The sequence below is a fragment of the Tachysurus fulvidraco genome, chromosome 1 (genome assembly GCF_022655615.1).
Source record: "Tachysurus fulvidraco isolate hzauxx_2018 chromosome 1, HZAU_PFXX_2.0, whole genome shotgun sequence".
Classification (NCBI taxonomy): domain Eukaryota; kingdom Metazoa; phylum Chordata; class Actinopteri; order Siluriformes; family Bagridae; genus Tachysurus; species Tachysurus fulvidraco.
Window position 1 is genome coordinate 5,563,335 of NC_062518.1, and position 15,340 is coordinate 5,578,674.

General features: G+C 41.3%; 1 protein-coding gene across 5 annotated transcripts in view; it reads right to left on the bottom strand.

Moving 5' to 3' along the window:
* plekhg4 (pleckstrin homology domain containing, family G (with RhoGef domain) member 4) overlaps window positions 1–15,340 on the bottom strand; it is an 85,149-nt gene that overhangs the window by 29,752 nt on the left and 40,057 nt on the right. For all 5 annotated transcript variants that reach the window (XM_047815567.1, XM_047815566.1, XM_047815568.1 and 2 more), the window contains 8 exons: window positions 15,162–15,340; window positions 9,905–12,140; window positions 6,648–6,851; window positions 5,868–5,991; window positions 5,323–5,416; window positions 1,620–1,706; window positions 862–978; window positions 564–662 (listed from right to left, as the gene is read on the bottom strand). The exon at window positions 15,162–15,340 is cut by the window's right edge and continues 19 nt beyond it. In XM_047815567.1, the coding sequence (XP_047671523.1) occupies window positions 564–662; window positions 862–978; window positions 1,620–1,706; window positions 5,323–5,416; window positions 5,868–5,991; window positions 6,648–6,851; window positions 9,905–12,140; window positions 15,162–15,340 (3,140 nt within the window). The remainder of the gene's footprint in view (window positions 1–563; window positions 663–861; window positions 979–1,619; window positions 1,707–5,322; window positions 5,417–5,867; window positions 5,992–6,647; window positions 6,852–9,904; window positions 12,141–15,161) is intronic.

Genomic DNA, 15,340 nt, shown 5'->3' on the forward strand with positions numbered 1-15,340 from the left:
AAACGTCTTTCGACAAGGAAAAACACGCCGTTAGCTTTCTGTAAAAAGATATTCATTTAACATTTATGAGTCTCCAGTGTCCGGTTTTCCACCAAACACTTTCCAGTTTCTCAGTTACATGACATCAACTTTAAGAATGAGAGAAGAAAAAAAAAAGAGTATGATGAGAGACGGAGTGCTTATAGATGCCATGACACAAATGATAAGAACCGAGTTGTCTCCGTGAAGTTCCACATCATTAAATGTACCTACACGTGGTTGCAATCATTTCCAACCAAGTCATTGCGATCTTCCGACAAACTGCTGTGGTATAAGAGGAATAAAACCCTTCAGAGATAGTAATTGAAAAAACAATCAGCTGCCAAAGCAAATTTTTTCCCTCCTCAAGGCCAGGAGGTTTATATGCTTGGCCAGACAAGCTACTGAGCCTATTTAATGGCAGAGAGTTGGTCAAATGTGTGCTAACAGGGTGTTAGAAATTGTCAATCTACCTCCACAAAGAAAGAATTGGACGCAAACAAGCCTAGACGAGTAAAATAGCATTTTTCAATAAGTACGGTTACCTCTGCAGTAGGAGGCAGAACTGTAGACTCCAGACTGCTGATGGTGCTTTGCAGAAGATTTATCGAGTCCTCACAATGACTGGTCAACTGCTCAACCCTCTGAAAGAAAGAGGTGCCATGATCATTACTGAGTGACTGAGTAAAACAAGCCGTTGGTGCTGCTTTATCACTGTGCTATCTTTCCTTTCAATATTTTGGCAAAACTGTACTCAATACACACAGATCAGTGAAGCTGTCTTGCCCCGAAAAAAAGTGAAGGGAAAAAAACCCCCAAAGAAACCAAACGATTTGATCTTACAGTCCTGAAACAGATCCAGCTGCTGTGGGAGAAAGGAAAAGTGCCGTCAAACTCGGTGGGGAGCTGAGAGACCTCTATGTGCTTATGTAGAGACTTCAGAGATGTTAGCAACTCCACCTGCAGAACACAAAATTTTGTAGAACAAAAAATAGTCATCACAAAAGACTGTTTCTGATTCATATCACATTCGAATGTGAACGCATGAACATCAATCTGAATTAAATAAAAAGTTCAAATATTGTTTGGAAACGTTATTGTTGTTTCATAGCAGTGATATTGTACGTATTTGCGAGTGTGTCAGCCGACTGTATCCCTGGCACTCTGCTTACTGACCGACAACACAAACGCTTGTGTTTTCAATAGTCCACAATGCACTAAGAGCAATGGCAAAGCACAAGAGAGACGAGACCAAGGCTCCAGACAAATACAGTGTATTTTTAGATAATCAAGACAGATGATTACTTATTTTGGACTGTGGTACATTTTATGCATGCAGAGTAAAATGGCTATCAGTCTTTGGTGTATATTTACATACATATTACTTAAGTGACAATAAATACGTTATACCGAAGTCTCTTTTTAAAGACATTAAAATCCACTACAAAGGCATGTGTTTTAAAGGCAGTTTTGCTTTACTCACTAAATTTTATTTTCATTCATAGTAAACCAATGAGTCCTGCATTACTTTAATTGTGATTTGAAATTTTAGTCAACAACTGAATGTTAAAAAAAAAATATCTTGAATGTGAGTCACTTGCCTGTACAGCAGAAGGCTTCTCAATGCGCAAGGCCAGATCTCGGTCAGCCAACACAAAGACAGTGTGGATACAACCAGGCACGGACTCCTGCGTACACAATAAAACCAAACTAAAGCAGAAGGTAAACACATCAAAAAAATGAATGCTTTGCTCTTTCAAAATCAATTTTACCACAATAGTTTTTGCAATAAATGTTATTTAAACTGAAAATTTATTTTTACTGTTATGTCCTACAAAGGACTTATTAAAGATTGCATAACAGCAATAAAAATAGTCTTAAAAAAAGTCTTAGAAACAATCAAGAAAGTTATGAATTTTATTGTCTAGAAAAGGTCACACACTGTAGAAGAAAAATAAATCAACACTTCATAAAATCTAATGTTAAAGTGTACATAACTTGATTATTTTCTTCTTTTCCATGCAGTTTTAAGCAAACACAAGGGTATGTGTACTTTCCAAGAAATGACAAGAATGTCGACAAAAAGAGACCTAACAAATTAAAGACCAGCCCAACACCAATAAATAAATAAATAAATAAATAAATAAATAAATAAATAAATAAATAAAAGGGGGGGGGGGAATATACAAAAACACTAACAAATCAGACAAGAAGAAGAAAACTGAACAACAGGAAATTAAAAGCAGGTTTGATTATAATCCTCGATGTGTGAGGCCACCGAGTGTTCACCTATGAGACATTCCCCAGACAGACCTGATAAAAAGGAGGCCCTTCCTGTCTCATTTCAGCATATGTGAGGTGCTCCACAGGGTTCAAAGTCACTCAAGATCTTAGATCTTTTGTCCTGCCATTATGCAGTAAGTATTCGGTGGTGTTCCTACTCCAAACTCTCTATCAACACTGGCACATAACATTCCTGCCTGAAATGTGCTCTTCTCCTTTCCTCTTTGTGACGTTCAGAATCCGACTATAAAAAATAACTAATAATCTTGTCTTTGCAGCGATTCAAGCTATGAAGTAAAAGCTTTTTTAAAAAATTGACCTAATTAGGCCACCTATGTTCCATCTGGACCTCATTATGTAAAAGTGTACTTGTGTTATTTTCGAGCAGAAATGCCTACGGCACGAACTATACTGCTGATCATAGGGCTGTAAAGTAAACTGGCAATTTACTGTAAATGTATACAACTCCAGTTCTCATTAAAAAAAAAACGAAAAACAAAAAGAGCCTGGAATGTGCCTGTATGTTCCTGGAAGTGCTGGTGAGCTGTTCCTAAACTATATTACCACCTACCCATTGTTTGTATGCCATTCATTAATCTCATGAATATTTCTCATTGGGTGTCAGATTAGCTGTTTCTCCACTATCAGGCACATTTGCTTCCTCCCATGCAGCCTTCTGAAAAAATGGGCAGAACCATAAATCTGTGGTTTGGTCAAGGCAAACAAAATGACTGGGGAATGTTAGGATCCGGGTGAAACACTAACACACCTATGCAAACAAGAACCTGTCTAAGCAGTCAGCTAGTTCTGGCTTAAAGCAGTGATACATCAAACTGTCAGGCAAGCCTGGTGTTGGACTTGATACCAGAATTTGATCTACTCAACCCTTTCAATAACCTGCCCAAGCTCTATGAATAAGTTTACAGGAGAAGTAACTAAGCTTGAACTGTAACATATATATGATTATATCCCAATAAAATCTAATTTTCACACCAGTGTATATCCAGCAGATGGACATCTTTAACACATTCTGCAAGCAATTACAACAGTTTTGATATGTGATACTCTTGTAAGAGTCATGAGTGCATGGCAACAAAGTTCTACAATTTAAATGAGTATTCTTAAATGCCTCTCGTTAATCAAGCGTTCACACCTTATCAAACGCAAAGACGGCCGAGTTCACGGGCCTGTATAAACAAGACAACAAGCCTCCATCAATTGTAATCAACCTAAGTCACAGAAGTTCCATTGCTCACTTTGCCATAGTTCACATTCGTCTCAAAGTGGCTGTAAATGTGGATAGTGCATAACACAGATATTGTGGTGAAACCTCAGATTTCCCCCTCACTGTACCAGACCCTGGTTAATTTTCGTAGCATTTCATCAGAATCAGACGCACATGCTACATGCGATACAGTGTTTTTGTTTTTTCATTGTATGACTACTTTTTTTTTTTTTTTAGCACTTTCATTAAGTATTTACTTAAACAGTAAGCATACAGGGGCATCATGGAACATTTAATCAGTTATGTTTATGTTAGTTGCTTCTGTGCTCTGGTAGCTTACACTGAGATTTTCTTTTTTGCTTAGGATGTTCATTCATTCATTCATTCATTTCCTACCGCTGATCCGAACTTCTCGGGTCACGGGGAGCCTGTGCCTATCTCAGGCGTCTTTAGGCATCAAGGCAGGATACACCCTGGACAGAGTGCCAACCCATCGCAGGGCGCACACACACACTCTCATTCACTCACACACAATTTTCCAGAGATGCCAATCAACCTACCATGCATGTCTTTGGACCAGGAGAGGAAACCGAAGTACCCGGACGAAACCTCCGACGCACGGGGAGAACATGCAAACTCCACACACACACAAGGCGGAGGCGGGAATCGAACCCCCAACCCTGGAAGTGTGAGGCGAACGTGCTAAACACTAAGCCACCGTGCCCCCCACTTAGGATATTACGAAGTTTAAAGTGTTTCTACTTTTAAAACTATGTAGAAACAATGTGTGTGTGTGTGTGTGTGTGTGTGTGTGTGTGTGTGTGTGTGTGTGTGTGAAGTGTTCAGAGAACTGAGACGCTGTTACAACAGCTTGTGAACAATCTCGTGTGAGCACAACTCACAGCTCATTTTAACGTCCATGATTCCTGACACTGCTCTGTTTAGGTCGGCTGCCAAAAGGTGGGAATATGACAGCCTTATACACAGGTAAAGCTTTAACAACATTGCTCAGGCTCAGTCATGAGAAAACATGACTCATAATTTCCACATCTTTTCACATGTATTACAGCTACGACTGCTTATAAAACTACAACCTTCTTGAGGTTATGTGTAATGTAGAGCTATCCAGTCAGCGGTAGTTTATAAAAAGTGTGCCATGTTCACACATTTACCAACACCATCACAAGTGTTACAAACAATATGGCTTAGAGAGCAGGTGCCAGGACAGGCTAAAGTCAAGGAGAATTCACTGATGTATACATCGACACATCAAACCACTAAACAATCCCCAGAAATAAAAACACAATCATGCTATTGTTACCTACATTAAGCTATTCAGAGGTAGCTATTCTATACTAGTGTTTGTGTGTTTTAAACCTTACTGATTATTTCTCTCGACGCTGCTGTAATAATTCCTCAGGATGTGTCCAGGATGTTTCACAATTAATGGTTCATTTTGTTGTGGCATTGTGCAGGGCTAACAAATCAGCGAGGTTTGAAATTCATAATGAGTACCTGAATACATAGTTCTCTCATAGCAAGTAAATATACTTTAATAACTAAAATAAACTTTTATGACGTTCCATCTATACAACTGGGCCTCGTTCTTGAATTTTTAATGTTGAGAAAGAAGCTTAAGTAACATAAATGCTGGTGTTTATTTCACAACTTTAGTGCTTTATAGCAAATGACTAAGTGGCCCAAGTTTTATGAAGGAATTTATTGCCAAACACATTCAGACAGACTCACAGTGAGGCATTTCCTCCTGGAGGATAGTTACAGGGCTGCATTCTTACCTGCAGAATGGCGAAGGCTTTGAAGAGAGCAGGGACAGGTGAGCACCTGCGGGCATCCACTAGAACAGTCAAACCCAACGCCTGCACTTCCTTCCTATAACACACACACACACACACACACACACACACACACACACACACACACACACACACACACACACACACACACACACACACACACACACACACACACACACACACACACATACACACACAGAATAATGGGTTAAATTATTTTAAGCATGCATAAGTCATTACACATATGTGGAAACATGTAAAGGGATGAAATAGATATGAAGAGCATTGATCAAATGTACACCTAAATAAAGTAACACCTCCTCTGCTACTATTTGTACGGAAATACTTCCAGACAAACAGACTAAGAGTTTTGACCCGAGCAAGTATTGATTTCTTACTGATATTTACCGCCAGCAATACTCCAATATTAGTATATAAAACACAAACATTTTCAATTCAGGAATTATACTTGACATGGTGCAGTGGCAAGATGTATAGAACATGCACAGCTTTGTGAGCGGTAATACCTGAGAATGGTGTAGAAGTAGACCATGATGCGCACAAGCTCACTGCTGTTGCAGTTCGGGTTCAGCCAAGCGGTGTTTCTTGTCGTCACTGTTACGAGTGCATGGCCTGACTTGTCTCGTGTCCCTAGAGACCAATCAGTAATACGACGATTTACTATCTTTAAACATGTAAACATGAGACAGAATAACGTTGTCTTGAATAGAGTCAATATTTTGACGTTTCCTGATATTTTTATTTAGATTTTCTTACACACCAGAAGAAGTAACTAAGAGAACACTGAGTTTTAAGAGTAGGAACCTAACTGCCTCAAATCATGCTTACATAATAGTCTGGAATTTACTATCGTAGCTGATTTGAACGCAGTCTGAAATGCGTTTAGTGTTAATTAGTCGACTGAAAAGGAACAAAATGTAAAAAAATTTTAAGAGACCTCGTCAACATTGTGACTTAATACAGATGCCTTGCTCAGATTTAACATGAGCAGCTCACGATCATAAGCAATCTGCCAAAACTGTAATGTGTGCTAAGTGCCATCGTGATGTTAAAAGCATCATTGTATAAATATTTTTGCAAGGATTATAAGTTTGCTGGATAAATGTAGTGTTAATAAATGGAAATATCTGTTAAGATATTACACTTTGTCTATATATTTGACCATGAATAACTCATCTAAGTGTTGAGACATCCAGTCAGTATATGAATAAACGTCTATAAAACGTCTACAGCATTGCTTGAATTGTGGTAGATGCATGTGTTTATTTGACACATATGTACAGTACCAGGCAGGCAGAGCACTCCAGAGCACAGGATGTCAGAGTTGATGTTATGAGCTTCAGTGAGAAGAGGCTGATTCTTAACAGCCTGACTGGGAAACGCAGGAGGAGGATTGTGCGGCATCACTGGAGAGTCCACTGTGTGAATTTTACCCGGAGGAGGCGTCACTAAAACGGGACACAGCGACGGGTCTTCTGCACGCATGGAGTCTGCAAGATAGAATCTGGGTCAATAGTGTTATATGAGAGCCTGAACTCCAGCAATCAAAAACAAACCCTCACATGCATAAACACACCTAAAAACCCCAACTAGGGTATGATTTATACCTGAAGCTAATAAACATGCTCTCTAGCGTCAGTGCACAAACAGAGCAGGAAATCGGTCAACACTGTAAGTGGTGAAAAACATTCAAACATTAATTTCTATTATAAAATTGTGCTACGGCAATCACCTAGTCAGCAGTTTTCTGTACTCCCCTGGTTGAGCAAGTTAACAGCATACCTTTTTAGCTCAAATACATTCAAATCTTGACATTTTTAAGTAAACATTATCAGTATCATGGGTTTAAGACATGCAAAGGTTCTGAACAAACAGCTAGAAATTGGCAAACTGACCTAGACGGCATGGTCAGATTACCAACCCGCACCGCACACCTTCGCATGCACTGTGTTTCTGTTTACTTATTGGATCCAAGATCTTTAACAGTATCCCAAAGATTGAAGTTTCTGGGAACTGTAAAACAAAACAATCCACTGCCAGAACAAAAAACATGAGACACGGTCAGGGATACTTCCAAACACAGCCTCAACTCATAAACCACAAAGACAGGGAAAACAAGCATAAATCGGTCCGAGATGTAATCTGGCAGGGACTGCTGTATTTCAAAGCGGATTAAAGGTGATATAGCAAAAAGGTGAAGTTCTGAAGCCCGGATTCCACATTGTGATGAAAGGTTACAGATAAGGCAGCAGGGAATTTAACAATTCTTTCACCAGTTCTCTCCTTGGCTCATTCTTTTCACTGTTAAAATAAATCAAACCAACAGCTCCCAGATTTGGACGGGACCTCAGAGAAGTTAAGTGCTGCAGAGTGGAACAGGATGGAGTTTCACATTTCTGCCCCTTTCCGTTTGGAGGGCAAATTTGGCAAAGCCCACGGGCCATTCCCCTGGTCTACCTTTTTCCCCATCTCTTCTCTCCCTCTTTTACTTTTTCCTTTTTTCCTTCATTTATTCTCAGACACAGCTCCTGACTTCAGATTGGTTCTTTCTGGTCGCTTATTTAAACAGCTGCCTGTTGAATTGGTTTAAAGGCCTGAGAAGTGTGTATGTGTTTGCTTATGTCTGTTGTATGGCTCACACAGACAGACTGATCATATACGTTTCTCGCTGTCCGGTGCCTATCCGTCCATGTGCATGTGTGTTTAACCCTGCACTTACAATCCCATCTGCTTTGCTCGTCAGCTTAGCTTTCCTTCACAGGTTGTATAGTCATCTGTACAGAGAGGAGGATATTTTTTTTCTTTCCAGAGGCAATGTGTCTAAATGCTAATTCAAAGCCCCATTCTTTCTTCTAGACAGAAATCCCCTAAGACTGAATTAAATATAATTTGAAGAAATCCATGTTTCCTATAAAGTTCCTAGTTGGCTATATATAGACGTTCATTCGGTGCTAAGCCAGGTCTTTTTAGATTATTACCTGTCACATTGATCCCACATAATGACGCCGAATGGTTTGATCCGGGCTCATGCAAAAAAAAGGTAGCACAACCAGATATAGATATTTATTTCTGTCCAGAATGTATTAAAAAGTTAACATTTCTCCATAACCACTACCATATCTGTAGCTGTGATATCCTGTTGCTGTTTTTCAGGCTGCATTGGACTAACACCTGAAGATTGAAAAGGATGTAACTACTTCCGAGTTAAGCCATACACAGCATGAGATGAGCTTCATATAAGTAGTCTCTCTGAAATGTGAATAAAACAATGCCGGTGGTGCTGAATCAAGGTAAATATGGTAACTGACAGTGATGGACGAGTAAAGAGAAACCAGTAATAGGTGAGAGTATGGATGTAATTATAGCTGTGAATCTACTTGAAGCAGAGAAACCTAAACACTGTCAAATGTGTAAACCACCCACATGGTGTGGCATCCATCACAGTTCCCTAACTCACAACAAACAAAGACACTGAGGCTTTCAAAACAGTGCAACCCTCCCCTACACACACACACACACACACACACACACACACACACACACACACACCCCGACCCCCACCTGCCCGCAGCCCACCCACCTGCACATTACTGTTCACACCTGAACAACAGTAGGATCAGGAAACAAGCTTGCTGTACCTCATACACAAGTGATACCATACTTCACTGATTCACTTTGCACTGTTTTTTCACTGTGCACTCCATTGCTTACAGATGTTTACAAAAATCTGTTTTTAGTCACCCTGAGCTTTGTCTACTACTCTAAAGCAGACTGCCATCCAGTCAAAACATAGTCTACTGTATACTTCTTCCTGAGGCAATAAGTGTCCACAAGTACAATTCAATTCAAAAGGCACGATACTGAATTACAAAAAACACAGAGTAGAGAGTGTGTGAATTCTACCGTGACCCTGTCTTTCCTCCAGCACTCTCTTTTCTATTATGGCCTCTAAAGACTTGGCTGTTGTTCAAAAGAGTCACCACTCATAGCAAAACTTGGAAACAAACTGTCTAGAGACCGGAATATGACCTGCGATGAAGTCTGTCCTCGTAAACTACCCAGCATAAACAGAAACAGCCTGTGTCACTACTTCCTTTCAGCTTCGACATGGGCCACTTGAGAGCCATTTGTAGTCTGTCAGTAGGCCATTGCCTGAGGTTCCCCGCAGGGAGAGGATCTCCGTGGAGGGAATGTCACTATATGATTGTGTAAAGTAAACAGAAGTAGGTACACTTGGTGCTGGGGGAATGCGTAAAATATTACACCCGAAAGAATAAAGTCGAAGAGTACCTAAAAATTGGTGCAGAACTTTCGAAGTGATAAATAATTAAAACGTCTTGAAATAAAGACACACAAAAAAAAAACCACAACAACAGACAGCAGAGTTTGGATAAATATGGATTGAGGGGAGGACAGAAGCAGGAAGTGACATGGAGGTATGGGGGGGTCATGAAGACTTACATCAGAAAGAAAAAGTTAAAGAGTAGGAGGGTGAAGAAAAGGCAGCAACGGGTGAGGTTTGGGATGTGAAAATGGTTTCTACCTTTCTCCTGCTCCTGTTGTTGATGATGATGATGCTGAGTCTCCTCCCCTGCTTCCAGTTGCATACTATTAACAGGAGACACAGGCTCATCCTGCGGCCTCTGCTCCTCTATCTTTTCTTCCTGTCTGTCGTTCGCCTCCTCTTCCTCCACTTTAACCATGTTTACTCCCTCTGTCAGTGCATCCGATGTGTGTATACTCATTTGCTCTGAGGGTGTGCTGTCATTTGCAACTGGCACATCTGACATAACCGGAAGGTTTTGAAAGACTTGAGATGCTGTTTTAATTCCCATGGTTAATTCATTCTCAATCAACGGACATCCCTTAATTCCAACATCCTCAGTTCCCTTGGAGACAATCTGCATGCTTTCATCTTTCTCTAACTCCTCAAACTCTTTCTTTTGTATCTCTTGAATTTCTTTTCTTTCCTCTGTACCTAAAGGGTTTCCTGTCTCTTGACCTGGAGCTGTGCTTACAATTGTGCCAGATTTGGGTGTGGAATTAAACAAACCTGTTTGTGAAGTCTTTGTTTTTTCTACCATATCAACTACCACTCCCTCTATGTTTGCCTCATTCTCGGTCCCTCTCCCCGATTCCTTTCCTCCTGTTCGTGAGTCACCTTCATTCACATATTGCCTCTTGTTTACTTGTTCCTCCTCAGCTTCATTCCTTGGCAGCTCCATCTCTGCATCTACATATCCCTTATTTCTGTTCTGACTTTCTTTCTTCTCACATGGCTCTGTCCTCTTGTGACCTGGAAGAATGGCTGTAACATGACCCTCTGCAGGCTGTATGGAGACAATGGCCCAGTCTACCTGCTGCCCCTTGGGGCTTGCTGACCCTGGCCTGCCCTCCTCTGTGTCACAGGAATCGAGGTTGCTTTCACTACTACACTGGCTACCACAGGCCCTTTTCTCAGATTCTGTAGGCTGGCTAGCTAGCTGGTCTATAGGATCTTCCTGTTTAGGCTCAGTCTGTACTTCCTTGCTAGTCTCTACCTCTATCTGCACTTCTTTTGGAGTCTCGACAGAGGCAGAAGCTTCTTCAAGCTCTGCGTTTGGAGTGCTAGTAGCATAGTCACTCAGGTTACTGTCCGTTTCAACCCTACTTACAAATCTCTGCTTATCCATGGCAGCTGCTTCTAAGTCAGTGTTACAGATACTAAGTGTAGGCTGGTCAGAATCTGGTTCTGGGGCAAGACAGTGATTTAAACATTCAGAGATAATATGCATAGCGTTGTTCTTTTCCAAGTCACAAAGTGCTGTGTTGATGCAGTCCAATTGTTCAGGCACACACTCTGTCACAGGCTCATGCTCAAGCATACAGTCAGATGGAGCTGTACCTTTAGAAGAGGTTGGTTCACACTCATTCTCCTCCTGCTGCTTGCTGTGCAGACCTCCTGGCATCTGCTGCAGAAATGGCTCTGTAAGGTTCTCCTCAATCAGCATGGCACACACCATGCTCTGAGGACACCTGTCACTTTTCACAGAGCTCTCCGAGGCATTAGCTCTGGGCCGTTCAGGCCCTGTAGTCCGTGGTTTGTGTAAGTTTCTGTAGTTCAAGCTTATTGACTGAGTCAAAGAGCCTTTCTGTGGGGAAAAGCGAGGCAGTGTGATATCTGCAAGTTCTACATATTCACCTTCTGAATCATCAGCAGCACTGCTCCTCCCACTGCTGTCCTGTTCCAGAGCAGGAAGAAGCTTAACGGTCTTACACGGTTCCCTTCTCTCTGCTGACTCTGCCACTGATGTGTCAATCAAAATTCCATGAACAGATTCGGAAGCACTATCTTCCTGCCCCTCTTTTACCTCAGTATCATCAACCCTTCCATTCTCCATAACCATCTGGCTCATTTTTGAGGGTCTGCTAATGAATTCAGGTTGTACCACATCTTCCCAAGGCACCCTGAAAATGTCATTATCAGCAGACAAAAGACAGTGCTCCAGGGTGACTCGGCCATTTACGTTCCTCTCCTGGTTGATGGAGTCCAGCCAGGCCATGCTGAAAAGTGAGATGTAGGCTAACTCAGGGATCTCCAGCTCCTCCACATGCTGCCCGCTCGCTGACAGGCACTTGAGTGTGATGCGTGGTGGGCTTTTGGTTGTAGCTGCCACCTGCAGATAGAAGTCACCAGGCTGTAGGACACGTCTGTCCAAAGAGGACAACTGGACTATAATCTTCTCGTGGACACACAGTGGCCAGCCTTCGTGGCGGAAAAGGAAACCGCAATATGGAAACTGCAGAGAGAAACAAAGGTGTGTGTTAAATATTAGCGTTGTGTTACCGTTTTACTATGTATGTGGTGTAGCACATATATTTTTATCAATATGTACAAAATCTTTTACCCTGGATGCAGAAACAGAAAGGTTGAAGGTTAATGAATTTATATAACACCCATCCACAGACAAGCAGACACACACTTAAAGAAGTCATTAAGAAGTTATTAAAATAAGTGTTAGAAAAGTTAATTAATTTATTTTTAAAATAAAAAACAAATTAATAAGTAAATAACTATTAGCACAAACTGAAAAGCTTAGATAAAACAAATGAGCTTTATCTTTATAATAATCACAGAATAGTATAGTAAAAAAAGAGATTAAGAAATAATTTCTTTCTTTCCGGATCCATTTATATGAATGAACCACTGTCCAGGGAAGGTATGAGACCACTGTGGCAATGCAGAGGACCACGGATACAACACTGATGAATAAATGTGTGATGAATATCCTGCCAGAATACGATTCTTGGGAAGCCAAAAATGACCGGCGGATTCCTTTCAAAGCAAAGGGTGGAGGAGTCTTCAGAGGATGTAGGCTAGTGTGTCACCAAGTGCTGGATGACAGAATGGGGGTGGGGTGGGGTGGGGTGAATTGATAAGAGTGAAAGAGCTTTTTATGTGCAGAGCAGTCACTGTGCTCAGGCTGCTGGTTCCCATTATGATATCCTTATACACCTTCATATGGGCCCCTAAACGCCAACTCTGCATGATGGACAGACTGGGAGGCGGGATCCTAACCACAGGTGCAGCAAGAAAGAGATTTTCCCACAGAGTACCCAGCAGAGAGAACACACTTTTACAAAAAAATAAAAATATAAAACCATTAACACACACACACACACACACACACTCTCTCACACACTCTCTCACACACTCTCTCACACACTCTCTCACACACTCTCTCACACACTCTCTCACACACTCTCACACACTCTCTCTCACACACTCTCTCTCACACACTCTCTCTCACACACACACTCTCACACACTCTCTCACACACACTCTCACACACACTCTCTCACACACTCTCTCACACACTCTCTCACACACTCTCTCACACACTCTCTCACACACTCTCTCACACACTCTCTCACACACTCTCTCACACACTCTCTCACACACTCTCTCACACACTCTCTCACACACTCTCTCACACACTCTCTCACACACACACACACACACTTACACTTATGCAGATCACCATTACTCAAATGAGACCCTAATAAATAAAAGTAAAGTAAAATACATTTTACTTGCCTGGGAACAAATGATACATGACAGTGGCAGTCACTTGTACACACGTGCACACATGCACACACACACACACACACACACACACACACACACAGACAGAAATTCCCACAGTATAATGTCAGACTATAAACAAACCAGTGTCAAGCCGTTTCCGTTGAAAGGTCACATGGCCACACACAAAAAAAAAGACAGTTCCTTGGTCTGTTCTCACTCTTTATTCACAGGTGTGTGTGTGTCAATAGTGAAGAGAAGCACCGCCATGCTCTCTGCACTAACGGAGCAGACAAAAGTCAAAGGGCCATTCCTTCTATGCTTCACAGGCCAAAGCAAACGACAGAGGCACTAAAGACATCTAGAATCTATCTTCAAAGTTTTCCTGCTCTTGTAATTGACCTTTTTGCAGTTGAAAGCAAAGGTGATCTTTTAGCAAAACCTCTAAATTGAGCTGTTGTAGTGGTTGCCTTTGCCTGAAGAAATGGACTGTGTCCTATAAGTGGAGTTCATCGAATGTGCAGTTACCTACGAGCTCATATTTAAACACATATAAAGAAAGCAGTGAACATGCTAGTTGGAAATTTTGTAGAGATAAATCTACCATATAATCTACATCTAAATTTTAATGTCTATTGTTCCTGTTAAGTTAACGACAAAGAAATGACGCTGTGTGTACAAAAGACCCGTTTTGCCTTATTAATTTCTGGCAACAGACTACTGAAAGTAAATACAGATCTTACCTCGTGATAAACGAAATGACAAAACCTTCATCATTGTGCCTTTTGTTTGGAATTGCTGGCGCTGTTATTATCTAATTAACCAAATGACTTATCAGAATATTTTGAACATTAATCCAGGCACTTCTTCCATGATGAATGATTAATGATGCTTGTCATTCAGTATCATGGGAAAGTAAATATACCTAGAACCCTAGAAGCCTCTGAAGATCATCTGTAATCGTTATGTAGAAGTTGTTGTTTGTGAAATTTAAGAAGTGATGACAAAAACCTCAACGCCATTGTCCTTCCGTTAGGTCTCTATCCTTTATATAGAGCTAAAAGTGTGATGCTCCAGGCAAAGGACTTTTTTTTCTTGTCATGGTGAAAAAACACCAAAACAACTTCACAGGTTTCAGAACATACAGCCTGCACAGATACACTTCCAGGGACACTCCTGTATTCAAAACGAGTGTTAAATAATACCTCTAGGTCAAGTGTGTGGTGTATATATATAGTGTACAGCCTGCACTGTTGGCAACATTGAGGCACCAACATTAAATGAAGCCAAGCCTGAAGCTTGTGTGAGAAAGTGAGAATGGGCAAATGGGAAAAACCCCTCATCTCTGAAGTGTTGATGGGTCTTTTGTGGGCAGCTTCTCAAATTACCAAAACAAGAAGCCACTACCTTAAAAAAAAAAGTGAGCTTTGTGGATTCTCCAGTCTTTTGTCAGAGGTGTGTGATTGTTTGTTCTGACTGCACCCACATTCTGACTAATTGTGACTAGAGCAAGTCTAGAGCAGCTCACCTAACCAAACAGGGCATGCTACAATGCTATCACAGGCATGACGCTACATGACTGAACAGCCAGACTGAGTGTGAGAGAGAGTTACTGCTCTGCTTCTGAGAAAGTAAAGCAAATAACAGGAGACAAAAGAAAAGACACACTGAATAACTACAAAGGAATTCAGAGGATCCTAAAAAAAAAAGTAATCAAAGGCAGGGCATCACTCACACATGCGTCCTGTTGAATGCTCTGGAGAATGTGTTTGGCGGGAACCAGGAAGTCGATGAGGTAGCGTAGGCCGTCTCCGCGGTACGATGACTCGACCACATCCAGCACCTGGCACAGCACAGTGCCACCGGTGGCCTCGAACGGCGGGTAGAGCGCCGCGAGTGTGTTCTGGATGCAGC